This window comes from Bos taurus, chromosome 21, assembly GCF_002263795.3.
Source record: "Bos taurus isolate L1 Dominette 01449 registration number 42190680 breed Hereford chromosome 21, ARS-UCD2.0, whole genome shotgun sequence".
In the NCBI taxonomy this organism is placed as follows: Eukaryota; Metazoa; Chordata; class Mammalia; order Artiodactyla; family Bovidae; genus Bos; species Bos taurus.
Genome location: NC_037348.1, coordinates 69,735,697 through 69,757,392, shown reverse-complemented (window position 1 = coordinate 69,757,392; position 21,696 = coordinate 69,735,697). Strand labels below are relative to the sequence as shown.

General features: G+C 68.6%; 3 protein-coding genes across 6 annotated transcripts in view; all 3 read right to left on the bottom strand.

Moving 5' to 3' along the window:
* Positions 1–209: 209 nt before the first annotated feature.
* Positions 210–1,724, bottom strand: CRIP1 (cysteine rich protein 1). The gene is made up of 5 exons (NM_001025349.2): positions 1,630–1,724; positions 707–801; positions 559–616; positions 433–479; positions 210–341 (listed from the first exon to the last, which is right to left on the bottom strand). Exons 1-4 carry the CDS (start codon positions 1,667–1,669, stop codon positions 439–441), a joined length of 234 nt encoding a protein of 77 aa, NP_001020520.1. The 5' UTR covers positions 1,670–1,724; the 3' UTR covers positions 210–341; positions 433–438.
* Positions 1,725–8,423: 6,699 nt separating this feature from the next.
* CRIP2 (cysteine rich protein 2) lies at positions 8,424–13,438 on the bottom strand. 2 transcript variants are annotated; one of them, NM_001079649.1, is given in 8 exon segments: positions 8,424–8,957; positions 9,031–9,088; positions 9,546–9,640; positions 9,716–9,784; positions 9,856–9,996; positions 10,261–10,318; positions 10,396–10,490; positions 13,355–13,406. In NM_001079649.1, coding segments are annotated over 8 exon segments (627 nt in total). In that variant the 5' UTR covers positions 13,398–13,406; the 3' UTR covers positions 8,424–8,889.
* Positions 13,439–16,947: 3,509 nt separating this feature from the next.
* The window catches only part of MTA1 (metastasis associated 1), a 34,562-nt gene continuing 29,813 nt past the window's right edge, over positions 16,948–21,696 (bottom strand). For 2 of the 3 annotated variants that reach the window (XM_059879409.1, XM_059879407.1), the window contains 5 exons: positions 21,126–21,278; positions 20,968–21,003; positions 18,065–18,096; positions 17,649–17,800; positions 16,948–17,562 (listed from right to left, as the gene is read on the bottom strand). In XM_059879409.1, the coding sequence (XP_059735392.1) occupies positions 17,412–17,562; positions 17,649–17,800; positions 18,065–18,096; positions 20,968–21,003; positions 21,126–21,278 (524 nt within the window). In that variant the 3' untranslated portion in view covers positions 16,948–17,411. The remainder of the gene's footprint in view (positions 17,563–17,648; positions 17,801–18,064; positions 18,097–20,967; positions 21,004–21,125; positions 21,279–21,696) is intronic. The other variant, XM_059879408.1, reaches the window with a different exon arrangement.

Below are 21,696 nucleotides of genomic sequence, written 5' to 3'. Positions count from 1 at the left end.
TGTTCCAGAACCAGGGAGGAGGGCTGCACATCTGCAGAGCTGGACAAGGGGCTGTCCAGCAGGGCTCCCCGCAGAGCACCCCTGCCCGACCAGGGCAGCAGGCAGCAAGGCTGGCAGCAGCAGGAAGAGGGAGTGCCAGCGTGGCCTGGCGTCGGGACCCTGGCCACACCCCTGCACTGTTGCTCCAGGGATGCAAACACACAAGCAGGTCTTCCAAGTGTCCGCATTTATTGAGGGCAGGGGGGGTCTATAAGGGGAGCCCCAGGTGCCTGTGGAGAAAGGCCTGCCATCGGCCTGGAGGACAGCAGCCCAGCGGGCAGCTGGAGATGGGTCTCCAAAACCTGTGCAGAGACACAAGGACAGAGGTGAGTGCAGGTCCAGGGTGCTCTCAGGGCCACTGGGCGGGGCGGGGTGAGGCGTCTTGGGAAGTACCTGGGTTTACTTGAAAGTGTGGCTCTCGGCTCCGCCGCGCCCAAAGCCTGCAGAGAGGTAGAGGGCAGGTTAGGGGTGGCCAGGGGCTGTGGAGGGCTGGGTCAGGCAAGGTCGTGGGGAGCATACCTTTGGGTCCAAACATGGCCGCGTAGCAGGGGTGGTTGCAGTAGGGCTTGCCTTCATGCTGCAGGGAGAGCGGCCATGAGAGTCTGCCGACCGGCCCTGCCCCTATCCCTCAGCCTCCCCGCTGGCCCCGCCAGGCCCCACCACCGACCTCGGCATGACCCCCGGAGGTCAGCGTCTTCCCACATTTCTCACACTTGAGACAAGGCCGATGCCAGTCCTTCCCCAGGGAAGTCACCCGCTCAGCTGCAGAGGCACAGATGAGACTCCGTGAAACGGGGCACACGCACACGCTCACACCCACGCTCTCCAGACCCCTCTGCCAAGGCCCGCCCACAGCGCCCCGTGGCCCACCCAGGGGCTCAGCGGCACCTGTGCCCCCGCGGGTGGGGCACCTCCAGTCCCCAGACCGTCGCGCCTAACGAGCGGGAGTGGGCGCTGGTCCTCGGGGCACCCCGAGGGCTTGGGTGGGGCTGGAGGAGGAGGAGGTGGGGGTCTCGGGCAGGACCGGGCCGGGCTCCCAGACTGAGCCCTCCCCCGCCGCTGCACCGGCGACCGCAGTGCTGGGGCGGGAGGGACCTCCCACTTCCTCCTGCCCCTCCACCTCCCCTGGGCTCGGGGGCGCGGGGCGGGAGGCGGCGCCCGGGGTTGCGCCGCCCGGGGCGCGGGTTTCCGCGTCTGTTTCTACTTAACGATGGGAGAAGCGGCCCGAGCCCCGCGTTCCTGCCGACCCGCCGGGGTCCCCGCCCAGGGCGCGCCAGGGAATGGGCGAGATAGCGGGACCCGGAGACAGGGAGACCCCAGAGTCAGGGAGATTCAGAGACCGGAGACTCAGTGAGACCCGGAGAGAGAGCGGGGCAGAGATGGACGGCGACCAGACGCCGGAGGCCCGACCGGCACACCAGGCGGCCACCAGCAAGGCTAGGTGTCGCCCCGAGGCGCTGCCCAAGGTCCCCCTGCGCCATCGGCCCACCCGGGCAGCCCCGCGGGATGGACCCTGGGCCGCGCTTCCGCATGGGGCTGAGGGGGAAGCCTCAGCTCGAGCCGGGGAGGGCGAGGGTGGGGTGCGCTCACCAAAGTACACCTCTTTGCTGCACTTGGGGCACTTGGGCATGGTGGCGCCGGATCGGGGCAGATGGCCAGGCGGGAGCAGACCGGAGCGCTGGACTGGGTGGGTCGCGCCCGGTCCGCGTCTTTCAAGGACCCCTGGGCTCCGCCCCTTTGGGACACGCCCCCAGCGCCCCGCCCCCCTGAGTCCTGGACTTGGACCCGGAGGCCTCGGATTCCAGCCAACAGGCCAAGAAAGGTCATCTGGTCCACTCTCGCCTTGGGGCAAGACCCGGGCCTGGCCGACGGCAGAGTGCGGTCCGAGGGGGTCCAGGAGGTCGGCGGGCACTCTCGCCGACTGGACTGGGCTGGAACCCCGGAGGAGCCCCGCCCTCGCCCCGGACTCTGGGCGGAGGCTCCCCAGAGCGGGAGAGAGCACCCCACGCGCCCCGCCCCACCCCCGCCTCAGAGTGCTGGAGCCCCGAAGGTAACCGCTATAATGCAGAGAGATGCAAATGAGCGTGTCGTACCTTTCCAGGCCTTTCCCTAGATACAGGGCGGGGGGCACCTACCAGGGCATTCTCAGCCTGGTAGCCCTCCCCCACGAACTGCCCTCCGCCTTCATCACGCGTGGGGCCAGAAGGTTGCCCCGCCCGTCTCCTACCCCCAAGGGACATCCCAGTCTCCACCGAGCCCCGCTTCGGCCCGCCCCTGGATGTCCGTCGGACCGCAGCGGAACTCCCCTGAGATTCCGAGACGGGACATCCCCTCCCAAGGCGGGGACACCCATCAACGGCAGGGCTGGAGATTCTGCGGGATGTCGGGGGTGGGGGGAGTCTGTGCGGCAACGCCCAGGCCTCCGTGGAGCTGCGCGGCGGCGGGGGAGGGGTCCTTATCTCCGCAGGAAGCGCCGAGGGCAGAGGGCGGAGAGGTCCAAGTCCGACGTCCAAGGACGGGGGGGGGGGGGGGGGGGCGGCCGGAGCCTCTCCGGTGCCAGGCGGAGACTGCAGGCCCCACCCGCTCCAGGAATGGGGGAAGGCCAAGGGTGCGGGCGCTGGCGGGCTGCAGGGCCCTAGGCCATCCTCCGCTAACCAGCAGAGGCCTGCGGCCTCATGGCGGGCGTCGGGGGTTGGTGGGGAGGCCGATGGACGGGTCTCCGTTGCCCCTCAGCCCAGGCGGAGGCAGGGAGGCCTGGGTGGGGTCCCCCTGCTCCCCGCCCCGGAGGACACTGCCCTGCCCCACCCTCCTGTCGGTCAGTGTCGCCCAGGGCACCCCCTCTCGCCCTCTGCTGCAGGAGGGGCTACCCTCCCTGTGGACCCTCCACCTCTCTGCTCCACCGTGACCCCTCAAGCCACACCCAGCTCCTGGCTTCAGCAGAGCCTCAGCGCTCAGTCCTCTCCCCATGCCGGCCCCCACCCCGAACCTTCACCAGTGTCCTTGGCTCCCCTCGACACACCCGTCCCTCAAAACAAATCGTCATCTCTGGGCCTGACCAGGCCCTGTCCCCACGGAGGGCGCTGGAGACCATCCTCTGAGAGGCCCTCAGCCCTGAGCGGAGGGAACCCCTCCCCCTCCCCCCCAGCCTCCCCCCCCCCCCCCCGCCCCGCCCCGCCCCCCCACCCCCTGGGCCTGTCGCTGGGAGGAGGGGAGCTACGGCCTCCCCCCCTCCCGACCCGACCTGCCCTCTGCCCCCCGCCAGGCCCCGCGGTGGTGGAGCACGCCCCAGCCTCGGGGAGGTCAGCGCTCGGGACCCCATGCTCCCCCACCACTCTGGTCCTCCCTCCTCCCTGGGACCCCCCTCTGAGAGTAGGCCACAGCTCTGCCCCCCACTGGGGCTCCGCAAGCCCTGGGGTCCACAAAGCTCGAGCCCTGCCCTGGAGCCCCAGGTGGCTGGCTGCCTGCTGCCCTCAGGAGCGGTGCCCACCCTCCACTGCAGGAACCACACCAGCCTGCCCTGCCCCGAGCCTCACCACCCTCTCCCCCCGGGCACAGGAGTGCCTCCCCGGTTTCTGGAGCTGTGGCTGCCCACCTGCCCCCACCCAGCCCTTGGTGTCTCCCTGGCTTGTGCCTGGTCTACCAGGCCAGGCCAGGAACAGGAGGGTTGGCCCAGGTTCCCTCCACTCCTGGCTTCATGATCAAGAGAGAAGTGGAAATGAGAGACAGCCAGAGTGGGACGGGCAGACAGACAGACAGGCAGAAGCAGAGAGGGGAGGAAGGGTCGAGACCCCCCGGTGACAGAGAGGGCCGGGTGGGTGGGGGCACCGGGCAGGACCGTCTGGGGAGGTGGGTGTCTGTCACGGCAGACCCTGGGGTCAGGCCACAAATGGTGCGTGCACCGCCCGAGTAGGTGTGCCAGGCGGAGGTCAGCTCCCCCTGCGTGATGAACCCGAGGGAGCAGTGAACGGCTGGCACCCAGGATGCGCACGTGTGTCCAGGGCCTGTGGGCACGTCTGTGTGGGCACACCCATCTGAGTGTCTCGGGGGCTCCGGGGCAGGAGGCCACCCTGAGCTGGGCTCGGCTTCCTTCTGCACACTTGGCCCTGGGGATGACCCCTCCCCCTACTGGACTCCAAGCCCCCCAGACTCTGGGAGTGGGGGAGCAAGAGCCCCCCCTCTTACAAACCAGGGTGATGAGTCTCTTCCTGGCCTGCCCAGCTGTTATTGCCGTTGCCATAGCCACAGCGCAGGCTGGTGTGGGGAGGAGGCCAAGAGGGGCCAAGGCCCATGGGCGTAGCCCTTGGGTTGGTACTTAGCACAGTTTTTCCAGACACGCACACACCACACACACACACTCTCTCTCTCCCTGGAACCCTCCCAAAGCTTCAGCTCCCCCAGCTCCCTATCTGCCTGCCCGTCTGTGAAATTAGGGACCCCCCAAAGCTGCAGTCCTCCAGCACTGGGGAGTGTGCAGGGTGGACAGCTCCCACAGCCTCTAGACTCTCTGGCCAGGCACGGCCCCATTTGAGGCTTCCCTGTGAGGTGCCGGCCAGGCCCTAACAGCCCCTCCAGGAGCAGGCTTCCGGCTTCCATCAGGTCACCTGCCCCAGGAAGCTCTTGGGAGGGGCGGGGCGCTGACCCGGCCCAAGGTCAACCAAACTCAGGACCACTGGGCCAGTTCAAGACCCAGCCCTGCCCTGCCTGGCCCTTTGGGGTCATTAGTGGCGTCTGCTGCACGAACACACGGAAGGCACAGTGAAGCACCAGGCGCATCCCAAGACACGGCACCCCGCGCGGGCAGCACCCAGCCCCGCGCTCTCCCTCCCAGCACTGGCCCCAGGGCTGTGGGCATCTGGAGTGTGAGGGACAGAGCGACCAGCACCGCCTCTTGCCCCAGGCTGCTCTGTGCCCAGAATACACCCCCTACACTCTGCCAGCGTGAGGTCACCCAGGGCCCTGAGACCTGGGGGAGGCTGCTGCGGGGTTCTGGCTGCTGGCCAAGGCCACCAGCGCGTGCTCACCCTCTCTGTGCACACGGCCACACCCTCACCCGCTCGTGTTCCACCCAGACGGGAACTAGGTGGGACTCTGCCCCACAGCAGGATTCTGGACAGAGAGGGCAGGCGGGGGCCCCAAGGCGGGCTCACCTGGGCTCCAGGCACTGGGAGAACTTGTGGAGCAAGGCTCGGCCCCAGCGGCCGCTGAGGAGCCTTCCAGGGGAGTTCTGCCCTCGGAGCTACAAAGACGCCCACCCCAGGCCATACACAGTGGCCCTTGCCCCTGGCCTTCGCCAGCCAGTCCTGAAGCCTCCACCCTGCGCCCCAGGCTCTGGGCCCTCCTCAGCATGGACAAGAGTAAGGCTGTCCCCTGCGAGGGCTGGAGGCCGGCAGGGCTGCTCTGGCATTCCTGCACCCAGTGCCCTGCGGCTCCAATGTGTGCTCGGGGACCACTGCTGAGCCCGGGCCAGAGCCGGCTGCCTACCCCCAGAGTCCACCCCTCCCTGCCCTTCCTCCAGGCCAGGCTGAGTCACAGGCACTCAGACATTCCCAAGGCCTATTTTTAGCAGCTTGTCTCCCAGGACCCCCTGTCTGCCCCAAGGTCCTGCCCCAGGTGGCCGTGAGGTGGGGGCGGGGGGGATGGAATCTGTGCTTTCCCAGGAGGGCTCCGACCCTGTCCTCCGGGCCTGAGACCAGCCCAGGCAGGAGAGAGTCCCTCCCCTCCTCTCTTGGAAGCAGGCCCGGGATGCAGAGGGGCTGGGGCACCTGAGCCCGTGAGCCCCCTCAGCCAGCCCTGCCAGGGCCTGCAGCTCGGCTTGTTGAAGTGCCCCTGCCCTCCCTACCCACCCCCGCCCCCCAGGATGAGCCTGGTGCCAGGAATCTCTGTATCCTAGAGCCAAAGGCCATGCAGAACGGCCTCAGATTCCAGCCTCGCCAGTCCGGCAGCTGGGCATGTTCACCACCCCAGACCCACCCCTGCAGCCACTGGGCCCTGAGAAAGTGTGCAGCCCGCACCTGGCCGCCTCTCCCGGCTGTCCTCCCTGGCCCCGCCCCCAGCGGCCCAGGGCCAGGCTCACAGGCACTCGGTGACTTCTTGACCCTCAGCTCCTGGAACCACTACCAGTGCGTTGGTGCTGGAGAAAGGTCATGCCCCCTCCAGGCCTGGAGGGGCTCAGGGAGGCTAGCTGAGCAGGGCGGGATCCCCAGGGAGCCTTCACAGCAGAGGGGCAGCCCAGGGCTGGCACTGGGGGGTCACTGGCCCAGGGGAAGCTGGTGGGGCTGGGAGGGAGAGGGGCTGGGGAATCTAGGGCAGGGGTCAGGGGATTCCGGGACTCAGGAAGTGGGGACAGAGGAAGCTGAAGAGATGCCTGGCGTGGGGGGCAGGGGAAAGAACACCAGCCAGGGCCTGATGGGATGCATGGGGGCTCAGAGGGCCCTGTGGAGGAAGTGGGGAAGACTGGACTGGTGGGAGGGGGTGAGGCTGGGGAGCAGGGTGTCAGAGGAGGCCGGGGTGCCCTGCCCAGCCCTGGGGTTCTGGAGCAGAGAGAGGAGCTTAGATGGCATTTCAGGGCCGCCTCGCTGGCCGGCGGGGTGCCCGAGGAAACACCTGGCTCCCTGGAGCTGGGGTCCCCTAGGGAGCCCCGGCAGCGCGGGGCCCCCGCGGCCCCCACTGGCGGCACCCGGCGACCGCGAGGAGCCCGGCGGGAGCTGCCCCGCCCCGGTTTCCATGACAACCCCAGGGAAACAAACAAGGAGGCTCAGCACTCTCCCGCGAGCAGGAAACGGAACGCGGCCTCCCCGGCCAGACCCCGCGAGTGGGAGGCACTAGCGCCAAGCAGGTTGCGGCCGATCCGCCCTCTGGGGGACCCGGTGCCCCTCACCCTGCCCGCAAGGCGGCAGTCACACAATAGGCGCCCCTCCTCCCGGGTCTGGGGGACGGGCTCCCAGAAGATCGCGTTTCCCTCGCGTAGTTTCCACTGGAGCTTCACAGAGGAAGAGGGGCCCAGCTGTGCTCTCAGCAGCCCCCACTGGCTGGACGGCAGGAAGTTTCCATCCGGCAAGAGGAGCCCTCGGCAAGGGCGGGCCTGGGGGTGCCCCCAACGACCCCCCCAACCAGGGAGCTTCGGCTTAGCAGGAGGGAGGCGGGAATGGGAAGAGTCGTCCCAGCCGCTCCTCTTGAGTGCACCCCTTACCTCTGCCCGGGGTGAAAGTGGGGCGCCCCTGGGGTACCTGCACCAGGGCCTCCCACCCCCCGGGGCAGGCCAACCCGCCTTGCACATCCTGGCTGCGTTCCCGGCGCCGGCCAAATCCAAGGAGACACTGCTGCCCACGCTGGACGCCCGGACGGGCCTGGAGGAGGGAGGGCGGCTTGGGATTGCGGACACCGAGCCGGCCGCTCCACCCGAGGGACACGGATGGCTGCTCGAAGGACAATGAGCCCGGCCTGGCTCAGCTGTCTCAACCTGCTTCCTGGAGAATGAGCCAGGGAGGGGCCTGTGCCAGGGGCTGGGGTGCTGAGAGCTGGCCCCGGGGGTGAGGGGGTGGGGGCAAGGCACATATGGAGTCGGCTGCCTACGGTGCCTACAGGCCCAGAGATGACCAGGTCCCGAAGCTCCTGGCTCCGGGAGGGCCAGGCCTCTGGGGATGCGGTACTGGGAGCAGGCCGGCGCACGCGCTGAGCCGTGGAAGGCGGGTCTACCAGGGCTCTGCCCCGGAGCGGAAGAGAAGAGGCGCCCTCTGGCGGGCTGCTAGGGAGCCGCGGATAAAGGGAAGGCAGGAGCGTGGGCGGGAGTCTAGGGGGCTCCTCCAGCTGCTAGGGGTTCCCGGTTGCTAAGGTCAGCCTGAAGAGGCCAGAGGTGACTCCATCAACACCGCAAACCAGATGCAGAAACTCTGTTCAGGCAGGAGCACTAGGCCCTCCAGACAGCCTGCATTCTGTCCCTGGGCTCCCACCTGCCCAGCTGAGGTGAGCTCCCTGGGCAAAGACTGGCACAGATTCTGCCTCAGGTGTCCTGCCCACCCCTCGCCGCTCCTCCCCTGCAGGAGGGGTCGTCTGTCCCTCCCTCCCTCCACCGGGTGCCCTCAGCTCCCCTCCCTCCAGCTCTCTGCTGGACCAAGGCACCGCCTGGTTTTAGTGCCCCTTTCTGGGCACCAGGACCCCAGCCTCCCGCACTCCCCACCTCCCTCTAGTCCTTCCCAAGGGCCCAGCCCCCCACTCGCCTAAACCAGCCCAAACAACATCCTCCCTGCCTGCCACCCATGGGCATCACCCTTGGGCACAGGGCCCCGCCCCCACCTGAAACCGGGCCCAGACATGCTGGGGGCACTTGCACTGAGCGATGGGCCCTCGGCTGCGAGTCCGCCCCAGAGTTGCAGACACGTGCGCCCTTGACCTTCAGACCTTTTATTGGTAGCAAAAGTCCCAGCACTCAGAGTGTGAGCCACGTGAGGGCGGTGGGCGGGCGCTGGCGCGGCAGGCGGGAGGAACACGGTGAGGGGCGTGGCTGTGGCTGTCACTGGCAAGTGGGGCATAAATAACACTGTGGGCGGGATGGGGGCGGCTCCACCTCAGAAAGGTCACCCAGGCCACAGAGACACCAGGGGCATGTGGGGCCACGAGACCCCGACGTGGGGACACGTGGGGCCAGGACGAAAGGGGGCAGCGGGCCGTCGGGGACACACAGGCAGATACACCCGGAGACAGGGACGGGGCAGGGTCCTGGGGTTAGGGCCCTCCCCCAGCTCTCTGGCCCTGGACTTGCAGGTGCAGAGGCGGCCTGGGCAGCGGGCACTCTCCCCGCGCAGCCAAGCAGTGGGCCTGGGGTCAGGGACCCGCACAGAGCGGCCCGGGGGCCTAGGGCTGAGCTTTGCCTTCAGGGTCCTTGTCATAGATGTAGCTGCCCACGGCTCCCGTGTTCACTCCTGCAGAGAGAGACCGCTTGGTGGAGGAGAGGGCGGGAGGGGGCCCGCGGCCCACACTCCAGCCGACACTCACCCTTGGGTCCGAAGAGTATTCCGTAGCAGGGCTTGTGGCAGTAGGGCTGGCCATCGTGCTAAGGACAGGGTGCGGGTGGTGAGAAGGGGACCACAGACTCCACGCCCACCGCCCCCGGTGGCCTCCTCCACGTCCAGGCGCCCGGCACCCTGAGCCCTCGGTTCCCCAGGTGGACTTGGAGGACGCAGCGCCGCCGCCTCACCAGCGGCAGCGCCGCCGCCGCACCAGCGTCCGTGCGCGGTGCGCGCACCGCGCCAGGCGGGCCTCCAGGGGGCAGCGCGCGCCGCCCCTCCCGGCCCGCAGCTCCCCTCGGGGCCCGCCTGCCCACCCCAGACCGCAGCCCCCGCCCGCCCCTCCCGGCCTGAAGCTCCCCTCGGGGCCCGCCCGCTCCACCCCGGAACCCCCGCCCACCCTCCTCGGGCCCTCGCGTCCCCGGACCCTCCTAGCCCTCCTCGGGCCCACCGCTCGCCCCCCGCGCCGGCCCCCCTCGCCGTCCGGGGCCGCTCGCCTCTCACCTCCGCGTGCCCGCCCGGGGTCAGCGTCTTCCCACAGCGCTCGCAGCGCAGGCACGGCCGGTGCCAGTCCTTGCCCAGAGACGTCACCTTCTCGGCTGCGGAGGGGACAGAGGATGACGCCGGGGCGCCCGGGGAGCCCTCCCAGGCAGGGGCCGGGCGCAGCCACTCACCGAAGTAGACCCTCTTGTTGCAGCGAGGACACATGTTGGGCTCCCCGGTGAACGTGGTGACGCTGGAGGCTGGGGGAGGGGCGGGGTCAGGGTCTGCCGGCGCCCGACCCCACCCCGAGCCACACACTCACCCCGCCCACCTTTGCTGGGCCCCTTCGGGGGGCCGCTGGCTTTCCGCTCCTCAGTTCGGGCCACCGGGACCTCGATGGGGCCGGTGACCTGGGGTTTCTCGGCAGAGGGCTTCTCGTAGATGTAGGAGCCGGCCCCTCCGATGTTCACCCCTGGGTGGGGTTAGGCACTGGACACGGGAGCCCGGGCCCTCCCCACCCCCGCACCTCTCAGCCACCCCCAACTTCCCAGGAAGGCTCCTTCAGCCATGGGGGGCCAGGACCGCATCCCCAGAGGGCCGCAGTGGGGAAGGCAGGGAGAGTGCTTGTCCTTCCAGGAGGGAGGGGACCGCACAGGCAAGGGGAGAAGGGGACCTGGGCCGTCTGAGCTGGGCGGGGTGTCCCCACCGGCCTGGCCCATGGGGGACCCAGTCTCACCTTTGGGTCCAAACAGCGTGGCATAGCAGGGCTTGTGGCAGAAGGGCTTTCCATCATGCTAGGCAGAGGGCAGGGGTTGAGGGCGGGGGTCTGGCCCGGCTCCCCGCCCCCTCCCTGCCTGGGGGAGGCGCTTACCTCGGCATGGCCCCCAGGGGTCAGCGTCTTGCTGCAGTGCTCGCACCTGAGGCAGAATCTGTGCCAGTCTTTGCCCAGGGAGCTCACCTTCTCAGCTGGGCAGGAGGGCAGTGTCAGCACCGCGCCCCCAGCCCCCATGCTCAGCCCCCGCTGCCCCCAGGTCCCAGGCAGCCTTGGCATCTGGGTCCCCTTCACCCCCCAGGAGCCATGTGGCCGCCCCCACTATCTGCTCCTCATCACCCTGGGTCACTGCTTGGACCAGGCAACCTGGACGGGCTTCCAGCTCAAACTTGCCCCTCCCTGACACATGCCGCACACACCTGCCCTTCACACGGCCCCAGAGCCTCCAGGAGGGCCCTACAGGAGCTGGCAGAGCCTCAGCCTGGCTGATGGCAGTAGCGTCAAGCCTCCAGATCCCCGGTGGAGAGGCCAGTCCCTGTGGCCCCCCAGGGGACAGGGCAGGGCGCTGGCTGTCCATATTTGGCCTCCTCACCCTAAGCTGCGAGAGCACCGCCCCTCCTGCCTCCGGCTTTGGCGCCCAAGGTCTGAGACCAGCTGCTAAGGGTCATGTCGGGGGCCCTCCCTGCCCCCTGCCTCCCCCTACTCCAGGGCTGCTGGGCCGTCTCCCGATGGACGGAAGCTGGGGCTTCCCCAGGGAAGCACAGCAGGAAAGGGGCGGAGGACGGGGCAGGAAGCCGCTGGAGCTGAGCTGGAATCCTCCCGACTGGAAGGGGCCTGGCCAGAGGAAAGGGGAGGAGAGGGGTGGGTGGGCTGGGGCCCCTCCGCTCGGGCAGGACTGGCCAGGGAGCGGGGACTCCTTCCCAGAGTGGCCCCTGCTTGGGCCAGGCCTCCCCCAGGGCACCAGCAGGGCGGGGAGCAGGAGCCGGGCCAGCACACCCCCAGGCCCAGGCGGCCTGGGAGGCTCCTGGAGGGCAGCTTGTGCTCCTGGTGGCTCAGGTTCGGGGCTTGGAGTTCTGGCTCCAGTGACCCTGGTGGCACCTGCTGGCCTGGCCAGGGGCAGCCTCTGGGACCCCCACCCACCATCCCCTTCCCAGGGGCACCACAGGCTTATAGATCTTTCTGGCCACTCCACCCTAGGAGGCTAGGGCTCAGACTGGCCAGGCCTCCCGCAGGTCCATGCCAGGGCAGACAGGAGCTGGCTGAGCCCAAGGCAGGCTCAGATCCCATGCCAGACTGGCATCCTCTCCCAGCTCTCCCGCTGGCCAGCGGTTGCCGAGGCAGCTGCGGTTCAGGGCAGCCAGAACCATGCTGCTCTGGCTAGCTGTTAGGCTGTGGCCACTGGGGGGCAGGGGAATGACCCTCGGACCCACCGGGCAGGTCAATGGCCACACGTTACCAGCCCACGTTGGGAAGGCAGAATCGACTGAGTCTAATGGCTTGGAAAGGAACCAGCTCCCACCCAGCTGCCATTGTCGGGGACGCAAAGACTTGGCATCCTGAGGTCACTGCGGGGTGCCCTGGCCCGGCTCCTCTGTGCACCCACTGGGGTGCAGCCGGACTCGGGGTGGCAGCCTCCTGGCTCCGCCCCTTCCTCCACCAGGGCCTCCAGACCAAGAGAGAAGCCAGCCTTTGTTTTCTGCTGGGAGCCAGCAGCCGCCCAAGCAGGCAGAAGCGCTTTTCCGGGTTGTCCACGGGACTGTCGGCCCGTCCCTGAGCTGGCCTGGCCCGGAGTAAAGATGTGGGCAGCGGGGCTGGCAGGACAACCCTGGGGCTGGCCCCTACCCTGAGCCTTACAGGGATGAGTCCTGTCCGAATGGGGACCGAGGGCTGGGCGGGATCCCCAGCAGGCAGCCGGAAGCTCCGCGGCCTCCAGCCAGGCCAGAAGCACTCCAGGCCAAATCCGGTCCCTCCCCTCTGGGAACAGCAAACAACGGCCTGCGCCTCCTCCTCCCACCCGTCCGCAGGGAAACCAAGGGGCCATCTTCACCTCGGCCAGTCCCCACCTCAGACCCAGGCCACTGCCCCAAGGATGACGAGAGAAGGGTCTTCTCTCTGTCCCTGTCTCTCCTGCTCTTCTGACTTGTGCCACTGTCTGTCTGTGCGGGAGTTGGTGGGAGGCTTAGTGGGCAGGGACCCTGGCAAAGTTGGGGAGAGGACCAGCCAGGGTGAGGGAGAGTGGGGGAGTGAGCCAGACACCAGGTTAGGAGTGCCAGCGAGTGGTGCGCCCATGGGAGGCAGTCTCTGCCAACCCAGGGGGCTTCCAGGCAGAGACAGGCTCTCCTCCCCACTCTCTCCTCCCGGATGCCACTGTTCTGACCTTGAGGAGGTAGGGGGCCTGGCCACCTGGGTTCCAGCGCCCTCTCCTGCTTGTGAGGGTTCGTTCCTCACCCCAACCGCAGGAGAGTCCAGGGGGAACTTGCGCCAAGAAAAGGAGCGTGTCGGAACGCGTAAGAGGTGGAGGCCAAGGTCGCCCCCGCATGGGCTGAATCCAGACAGAGCCTAGACCTGGCCCAGCGTGGGCAGAGGTCGGGGCTGGGGTTGAGGGTCATGAAGCCAGCCGGCCCGGCCACATGTCCGTGGGTGGCGCGACTGGGGTCCGAGTGAAAGGGCAGAGAAAGGCGGGAGCGCGCTGGAAGCGTGCAGAGCTTGCTGCTGCGCCCGACCCCGCCCCGCTGGGCACAGCCAGGCAGGACCGCGATCGGCCCGCGAGCGCAGAGCGCTCCCCCAAGCCCGGCCGCTTTCTGGAGGGTCCACGCGCCCCCGCCCGCCAGGCCTCGGGCCCCCGCCTCGCCCCCATCGGCTACTTCGGGGGTTCGGGCGTGGCCGCCCCCAGCTCGTCGCCGCTCCACCCTCCGGCCGCACCCGCGTGGGCAGCGGACGAGCCGGATCCGGGCCGGGCATCCTGGGGTGGCGGCCGGGCGCTGGCCGACGAGCGCGGGGGGCTCGCGGCTCTGCAGCGGGGAGCTGACCCCAAGGGCGGCCGGGCCCGGGCACTCACCGAAGTACACGGTCTTGTCGCACTTGGGGCACTTGGAGGCCATGGTCCGTACGCCCAGTCGCCCCGCGTTCTCCGCGCGCGCCCGTCTCCCCGCCGCAGCCGCTGCCTCCGCCGCGCCCGCCGCGCCCGCCCCGCCCGCCCGGCTGTCCGCTCGCCCATTGGCCTGCGGCCGGGGCGGGGCGTCGGGAGCCCGCCCCCGGGGTCTGGCCGCCCGGGACGCCGCGGGGGCAGGGGCGCACCTGCCGGGGCGGACTGGGGGCTACGGGACCCGCCTGGCGCCCCCTGGCCTCCGTCGCAGGGTGGCCTCTACCGGGCCCGCTCGGTCCTCGCCTGTTTCCATGGCAACTTCGGGGCAACCGGCTGGGCCGCGGGTGGGGCTGGGACTCCGCGGCCCCCTGACGGCGGGCGTCCTGGCCAGCGGGGCCTCGGCCCGGAAGGGCGGCGTCGGGACACGCAGACTGACGCCCCGACGGCGCAGCAGCCCGCCCTGCCCGGTGCTGGCGTCCGGGTCCCCAGAGGACCCCACCCCACCCTGCTGCGTGCCGCCGCCCTCTTCCCTTTGTTGCTCGGTTTCTATAGCAACGGCCTCGCTCTGGGACAGGAGCGGGATTCGGGCGGGAGCGCCACCCGGGCCAGGCCGGGTCCCGGCCCCGCCTAGCACTGTCAGTGGTGCTGGAGGAGGGCAGGGCCTCCGCCACTCCCAAAAACAGCGCGAGAGAAACTGCTGGAAGGGGATGAGGGAGAGGGTGCCTGGCAGCGAGGGGGCCCGCCGTGTGTACTGCAGGCTCTGAAGGTGCCCTCCCCAAGCTCTCCCACCCGAGGGCGATGGCGGGGGAGCCGGGAGACAGAAGGCGTGGTGCCCCTAGGGTGCCCCCTCTGCGGGCGCAGCGGCCACGTGGGCAGACGCTGCCACCTGCGTTCCATGCCATTCCGCCCTGGATGCCCGCCCCATCTCTCCTCCAGACCCAGTAGCATCGGGCCCAGGGCCTCTGACCTCGGCCTGTTGGCCCCAGAGCCTCCTGGAGGGCTGGGGAACTAGAGATCTGCCAGCGGTCAGGGCCTCTCCCCAGGGGGCCTCCAGCCCCTCCCAGCAGGACTGCCTGGCCTCTCCCACCCCTCCCTGCCTCTGCCTGGTGCCATGCAGAACCTGCCCGAGCCCCAGGGTCTGGGGACCCGGAGGTCAAGGCGGCCATCTCCCAAGGGCTCTTTCCTGGGCCTCCATTCCGGCTGAGCCTCAGGTCTGGCAGATGGACAGACGCCTAAGCCCAGATGACTGGGTCCAGTCTGGGCAGCGGGCTCCAGCTCCCTCACCCCCTGCCCTGTGTCTCTGAGGCTCTTTGCTGGACACCAGGTCCCCCCACACCCAGTTCCTCTCCCTGGCGGCGTCCAGGGCCTGCTTCTGGCCCCTGGTGCCAGTGTGTTCAGAGTGGGTGAGGGAGCTGGTCTCGCAGGGCAGTTTCACAGCAGCCCCCCATCTGAGGCACCCCGAGGTGCTTCCCCTCCTCCCTGAGGCGCCCCCACCTCCCTGAGGCGCCCCCTCTCCTCTCTGAGGTGCCCCTCACCTCCCTGAGGTGCCCCCCTCCTCCCTGAGGTAACCCCCCCCTGAGGTGCCCCCACCCCCCACACCCTTCAGCCACTGCCATTTCCATGAGTGAGGACAAGAGCCCTCAAGCTGCTGACCGGTGGGGAGGCGCCCTCTCCCTGCATTCAGCTCTGGCCCTGAGCCAGCCAGGGTGGAGACTGGAGAGGAGGCCTCCGCGGGCCCCCTGTTGGGCTAGGTGGCCCGCAGGTCAGCCCCCCAGCCGCTCCTGGCTCAGGCTGGGTGTCCGGTGTCTCTGAATAATTCATGGGCCCCCACTTGGCACTCCTTGCCAAGTGCTCTGAGCCTGGGAGCCCCCCGGACCCCAGGATATCAGCCTGTGTGACTCCACCCCACCCTGAAATTTGCAGGACTGCTGTCGAGGGCAGGCTGGCTGGGCACAGGAGCCCTCTCAAGGAAGCTACCTGTGGGCCCCAGCCCTGCTTGGAGAGAGGGGGTGGAGCCAAGGAATGGCATTCCGCCCTGGCAGAGGCCCTGGGCAGGGGTGGGTGGCGCGGGCACCCTGCCTCCCAGCTGCAAGGCTTGGGCTGATGCGCTGGGCTGTGCGGGGCCAGCTGGGAAGGGGCACTGATCAGTGGACACAGAGCCCCATGTCAGAGCTAGAGGTTGGGACAGGCACGGGCCATGGGGCTGAGTGAGGATGGCAGGGCTGGAGGGAAGCAGGCGGGGCCCCGCTGGCCAGGCGTGGGGGCAGGTCCCTCCCGTGAGGCTGCAGTGGAGCAGTGTCCCGGTGGCAGCAAATGGCACACAGGAGCCCAGGCTCACATCCCCGCAGGGCCCCCAGGGCTGTGCCCAGTGGTGGGCAGTGGGAGGTCCCAGGCGGGGCAGGCTTGCATGCTGAGTCCCTCACGGGGACGGGCCCACCTGCGATGCCCTTGGCCCTGGGGGCTGGATGCTGCAGGCCCCTGCTGGGCCCACAGGAGCCGGGTTCTTAAAACTTCACTCCTCCTTGCCAGCAGCCACCTCCCACCCCACTTCTAGGCCTGGCACAGACCTCTCAGACATGCAGTCCAGGCCCTGCCTGTCTCTGGGCAGGGGGAGGGCTGGCTGGGGGGAGGCCCCTCCCCTGCCCACCGTATGATGGAAGGTAGTACCTTTGTCAAGGTCGCCAGCCCGGCCTCCCAGCCCCACCGCTGGAGCTGGGGGATGGGCGGGTGTGGGCCAGCCCCTCCTGACACCCTGGCCCACCACCCAGTGGGGCCCACAGCAGGCCCTTGGACGCCAGGACACCGCTTATCTGTCCCCGGTAAGGCAGCAGAGTGGCTTCTATTTTAATTCTCCAGCCGAGATGTCCACACATCACAGTGGGGCTGGAGGCACAGCAGACAGAGCTCAGGAAGGGGCCCCTCCAAGGGCCTTGCGGACCCCTCCCTCTGGCATCTGGCCTGGGTGCACCCGTCCAGTGGGCCTGGAGCGGGTGTGCAGGGGGCCGGACCGAGGTAGGGTTTCTGAGAACGGACTTGCTGAAATCTGAGCAAACTCTCCCAGAGGAAACGGCACACCTGCTTCAGGCGGCCCCGTGGCTCCTGGCAGCCATCCATGGACAGCTGCAGCAGGCTCTGCCAGGCCGGCCAGCAGCCCGGCTGACCCTGCCACCCTGGCCGCCCCAGCAGGGGAGCCTGGCACCTGCCAGTCTGGGTCCCAGGCCAGGCCCGGACCACCCCTGCCTTGGACAGACATGGTGTTGTCGGCTCCCCGCATGGGAGCCCCAAGCCCTGATGGACCTTTCTCTGCCCCCATGGGGCAGGTGACGGGCACGGGGCCAAAGTGAGGCAGCAGGGGTGCCCCCAGGCCAGCCTGCAGGGGCCACATGCTGCTGCCCAGGCTTCTCCCTGGACATCCCAACGCCGGACAGACCCGGGCAGGGGGTGGCTTCCAGACCCACGGAGGGGGTGGGGGGTGGGGCACTGGGCTCCTCTAGGGCGACGGGGGTGCGGTGGGCCCAAGACAGAGAGAGGAACTGAGGACACAGACGCAGGAAGGGCTAGTCGGATTTTTGTTTTTGTAAGTTTTTTTTTCTTTGTTTTTTTTAATATGAAAATTACTTGAAAAGACAAGGGGCCAACCCCACCAGGCAGCTCGGCCGGCCGCTGGCCACGCCGATCCTAACATTCCAGGTGTAAGTTACAGAGCTTAAGTTCATCTACAAAAAAGTAATAAAAATAAAATTTAAAATGGCACCTTCAACAGAAACAACAAAACCCCCGGCCGGCCCTGGAGCCCGCGTGCGGGGCGGGCACTCGGGCGGCTCCTCAGCTCCGCTCTGGCCAAAAAGTAAACACAAAGCTAAAAACAACGGCTCCCGGCGGGTCTGGAGTGGGTCGGGCTCCTCCCCGCGCGGCCGAGGGGCAGCTTCTCTGCGGGTGAGGGCGGAAGGGGCACTACCGAAACCGGGCGGCGGGCGGCGGGCGGGCGTGGGCTGGGCGTGGGCTGCGGTCAGCGCGCCGCGCGGGCGGCCTAGTCCTCGATGATGATGGGCTCGTCGTTGACGGGCGCGGGCGGCGGCGGCCGCAGCGGCAGGGCCTGGCTCGGGCGCAGGGCGATGGGCTTGTAGGGCCTACGGGCCGCGCGCTTGGTCTCGGAGGACGAGAGCAGCTTGCGGATCTTCCTGCGGTGCAGCCGGGCAGTGAGGCGGGCACGCAAGGCGGCACGGAGCCCCCGCCCCCGCGGGCCCCGCCCGCCCAGCCGCCCCACCTGGTCTCCTCAGTGGCCATGTAGAACACGTCGTCGGGGGCGTCGATCCAGTTCATCCGCCGCCGCTTGACGGGGGGCAGCGAGCCCCCCCGGATGAGGCGCACCTTGGTGGGGTACGCCTTCCCGTTGAGCAGGAGGTTCCGGCTTGGTCCCTGCAGTGGGGCAGGCCTGAGAGGGGAGCTCGGGGCCTCCACGCAGCACCCAGAAGCCCCATGGTGGCCGTCCCAGGGGCAGTGGGGGCAGGGGTGCCCGGAGGGCCACGAAGACCCCATGAAGACCTGGACACCTGCCCCTCCTCGAGTCCCCAGGGGCCTTCCAGATGCTCCCACAGCGCCTGGCAGGGCTGGGGGCCTCCCTACTAAGGCCCACGGAGCGTGTGTGTGCAAGCGTGTGGAGAACAGGGCCCTCGCGCTCACCATGTGCCTGGTCTGTCCGTGGTTCGCCAAACCTGACAGGAGGAAGGAGGACAGGCCGTGAGGCCACGCAGGCATGTGCTGCGCCCACACGCGTGCCAAGGGCCCACAGCGGAGACGCAGGAAGCCCGGAGCTCCATCTCCCCAGAACTGCAGCCCACACCCAGGTGGGCCTTAGCTCCCGAGTCCTGGCCTTGCCCAGGTGGCTCTCAGGGGCCCCGGTGGGGGGGAGGGGGCAGTGTAGGAGCCTCAGATCTGAGCTCACTTCTCGAGGAGCCAGGACCACTGTGGCCTGGTTTACAGAGCAGCCAAGTGACAGCTGGCACAGCTACACGTACAACAGCAACAGGGAGCCCCCCCCGCAGGGCAGGCCCTCCCCAGGTTCAGACTTCACCAGACTTCCTCCCAAGGGGCTCCCAGTCCCCAGCGTGGACCTGGGGCCAGGTGCCCTGCGGGAAGCTGATGGGAGTGCCCAGGAGAGGTCAGTAGGCCAGGCTCCAGCTAGCGGCTCCACTCTGTGGCTGGGGGGCTGGAGGTGAGAGCTGCCACCAGCGGCTCAGAAAAGGATCGTCCCGGGTCACAGGCTGTACCCTCAACGGGAATCAAAACGATCCGCAACTCCCAAACACACACGCAGTGAGTGCACGTGCGTGGCCGTGAGAGCATCGGTACACGGGCCTGTGGGCGTGCTGGTGAGTACACAGGCCTGTGAGCACATGTTGGTCTGAGTACACGCGCCTGTGAGCACATGTTGGTGTGAGTACACGGGCCAGTGAGCTCACGCTGGTGTGAGTACACGGGCCTGTGAGCATGTTGATCTGAGTACACGGCCCGTGAGCATGTGCTGGTGAGTAGACGGGCCCGCGAGCTCGTGTCGCTGTGCGTACATGGGCCCGCGAGTGTGGGTCACGTGAGTGCATGTGGCTGTGAGCCTGTCAGTGTGCATCTATGTGGTCACATGAGCTAGTCTCCATCGCCTGCATCCTGCTGCACACATCTAACTCCTCCCAAAAGTGCTTCCTGACCAAGGTCTGTCTCTAGATGAGCCTGGAATAGCTGTCCAGCCCCCCTTTGCAGCACCTTCTAACTTGGGGTACCCACAACCCCAGCAGGCAGGGGCAGGGGCCCTGGCACCCAGCCTGCAGCGCTCACGAGCTGTCCACGGGTGTACACAGCCGTACACAGCGCTCAAGGCTCTGTGCTACTTACCCAGGTAGGTGCCTACCAGAGGGACGAGTGGCAGAGAGAAGAAAGCACACGGTTAGCGTGGGGGGTGCACATGTGGGGCCCTGGGGTGCAGGCAGCCACAGGCCACGGAGGGCCAGGTTAGGGAGTGAAGGACCCCTGGCAGCAGGGCCCTGGCCTAGAGCCGGCTCCTGCCATCCGCTGCTGCTCCGCCCACCACACGGCACCCCAGCGGGCCTGAATGTGGCCTCCAACACCCACCCGGGACCCAGGGCTAGGGTTGAAGTAGCGACGGGAACACGTGGATTTTGGAAAAACTGACCTAAGTCAATGGAGTTTATCCCACTGCTATCAAGAGCTCTTTACAAGTCAAGCCCTAAGCCCCAAGCCCTGTTGATAAGACCCGCTTCCCCTCCCATGGGATGTGGGCAGACGAGTGGGCCGGCTGCTCTGCTGAGACCAGGGACTGTGGGAACCCCTTAAGGATGGCTCCAGGGGAAGGGGGAGGTCAGCGAGGAGGCGAGGCTAGAGTGAGCTGGCGCCCCACCAAGGGGTTGCAGGCAAGGCAGCAGGGGGCCTGGGGCAGAAAGAGCCTGGGTCCAAATGGAGTGAGAGGACTGGACCTCAGTGCCACCAGCTGACCCCCAGCACGTGCCTGCCAGGCTCTCGGACACACTGAGACGGGCGTGTCCAGGGGACCGGGCTGGGCCAGATGGCCACTGCCTCCCACCACCTTCCAGAGATCCAAGAACCAAGCCCAGGCCAGCCTTCCTGGGCCAGCAGGTCTCCAGTCCTGAGACCAGGGGAGGGCTCTGGCCACGTCCATGCTGGCTGCCCGGGATGCAGCGTGGGGGTACCCACGCTGGACCTGACCTTGCTGCTAGGAGGGGCTGGCGGGAGGAGCTCTGAGTGAGTTCCCGTAAGTTCCCCTTCTGCTGGTTCCATTCACCTCCCCCTCACCCGTCCTGCAACAGGCTGACCGTTGGGGGCACTGGCCCCCACAAGGCTGAAATGCCCCTCACTGGCACCGTGGTGACCCCTACTAGAGCAGCCTGGGACCACCAACGCCCCTCCCCCACTGAGAAAGCCAAAGCCAGCCCTGGGCAGGCGAGGGAGTCACACTCCAGAGGCCAACGCCAGCCACACCCGACAGCAGGGGGCCCCACGGTGGCCTGCCCAGCGTGTGCACCCCGACTTGGGACAGGGCCCCGCGGTCTCAGCCCGGGGTGCATCTCCCCGGGGGGCCCTGGCCTGGGCGTTCCCTGGGCCTTGCAGACCCCCACCCAGCCATGCCAGCCACACCACAGCTCTGTCCCGTCGGCACCTGAGGGGCCAGGGTCCCACAGCCCCCCACCAGGCAGGGCACGGGCAAGGTCACAAGCACAGGGTGGGCGGCACACGAGCTGAGGCTGACGGCATGCGGGCGGGCACAACGCGGCAGTGCAGCCAGTGCGGGCAGGCGGCGGGGGCACCAGGGCCGCCTGACGGAGGACAGTCCACTGACCGGCGCTGGGCCCAGACGGAAAGGCTTTTTGTGAGCCGGGGCGCCCAGGTGGGGGTGGGGGGCGGCCCCAGGGCCTCTGCCGAGTGACAGGTGGGCGCTGGGTTAGGGGCGGCGGGGCGCAGCCCAGCCCGCGTGGACTGCCCTGGACGTGCCCTGAGCCATCCGCCGCACACACGGAAGCACAGCACACAGGCCCGCGCGGAGGGCCGGGCCTTACCCCTACTGGGCATCAAGAGGCGCTTCTTCACGTTGCCTGGCAGCGCCCGGCGGCAGGAGAGAGGAGAGAACACACGGTCAGCGGGCGCGGGCGCAGCGGGCACCAGGCACCCCAGGCCCACAGCCACACCGGCCGAGCCCGAGGCCCCCCGGACTCACCGTCGACCCCGTTGTGCTGCTCGTAGCTCCTCTTGCCCAGGATGGTAGGGGAGCCGTTGTTGATGACAGGGGCCGACTTGGCAGGGGTCAGGCCGCTGAGCACACCAGACACGCTCTTCACTGGGTCGGGCTTGGGGGGGCGGGGGTGGGTCTCTGCAGGGCCAACACAGCAAGTGGGCACATGGCCGCTCCTCAGCAGCAGCCCCACCACCCGGGAGAGCATGAGCAGCCCAGGCCCCGGTAGGCACACCAGTGTGGCGCCCTGGGCACCCTGAGGGCAGCGACAGAGGCTGGGGCTAGACCCCTCGGTCCAGCCGACGGGCCCACCAGCGACCACCACCAGTCTACAGGCTCCAGGTGCCCACAAATGAGCAGGTCCCCTTAGTGGCCACCAAGCTGGCAGCCCAGGCTGGCCACTGGCCAGATGATGAACTAGGGGCTCTGTCAGCTGACCGGCTCCAGGAGGCGCAGGCCTACACCTGCCAAGCGCCCCAGCCCTCAGCGGCTCTCCGGGGCCAGAGCCCAGACAGCAGGAGGGGCCACAGCCGCCTGCGTCTCCTGGGCGCCCGCC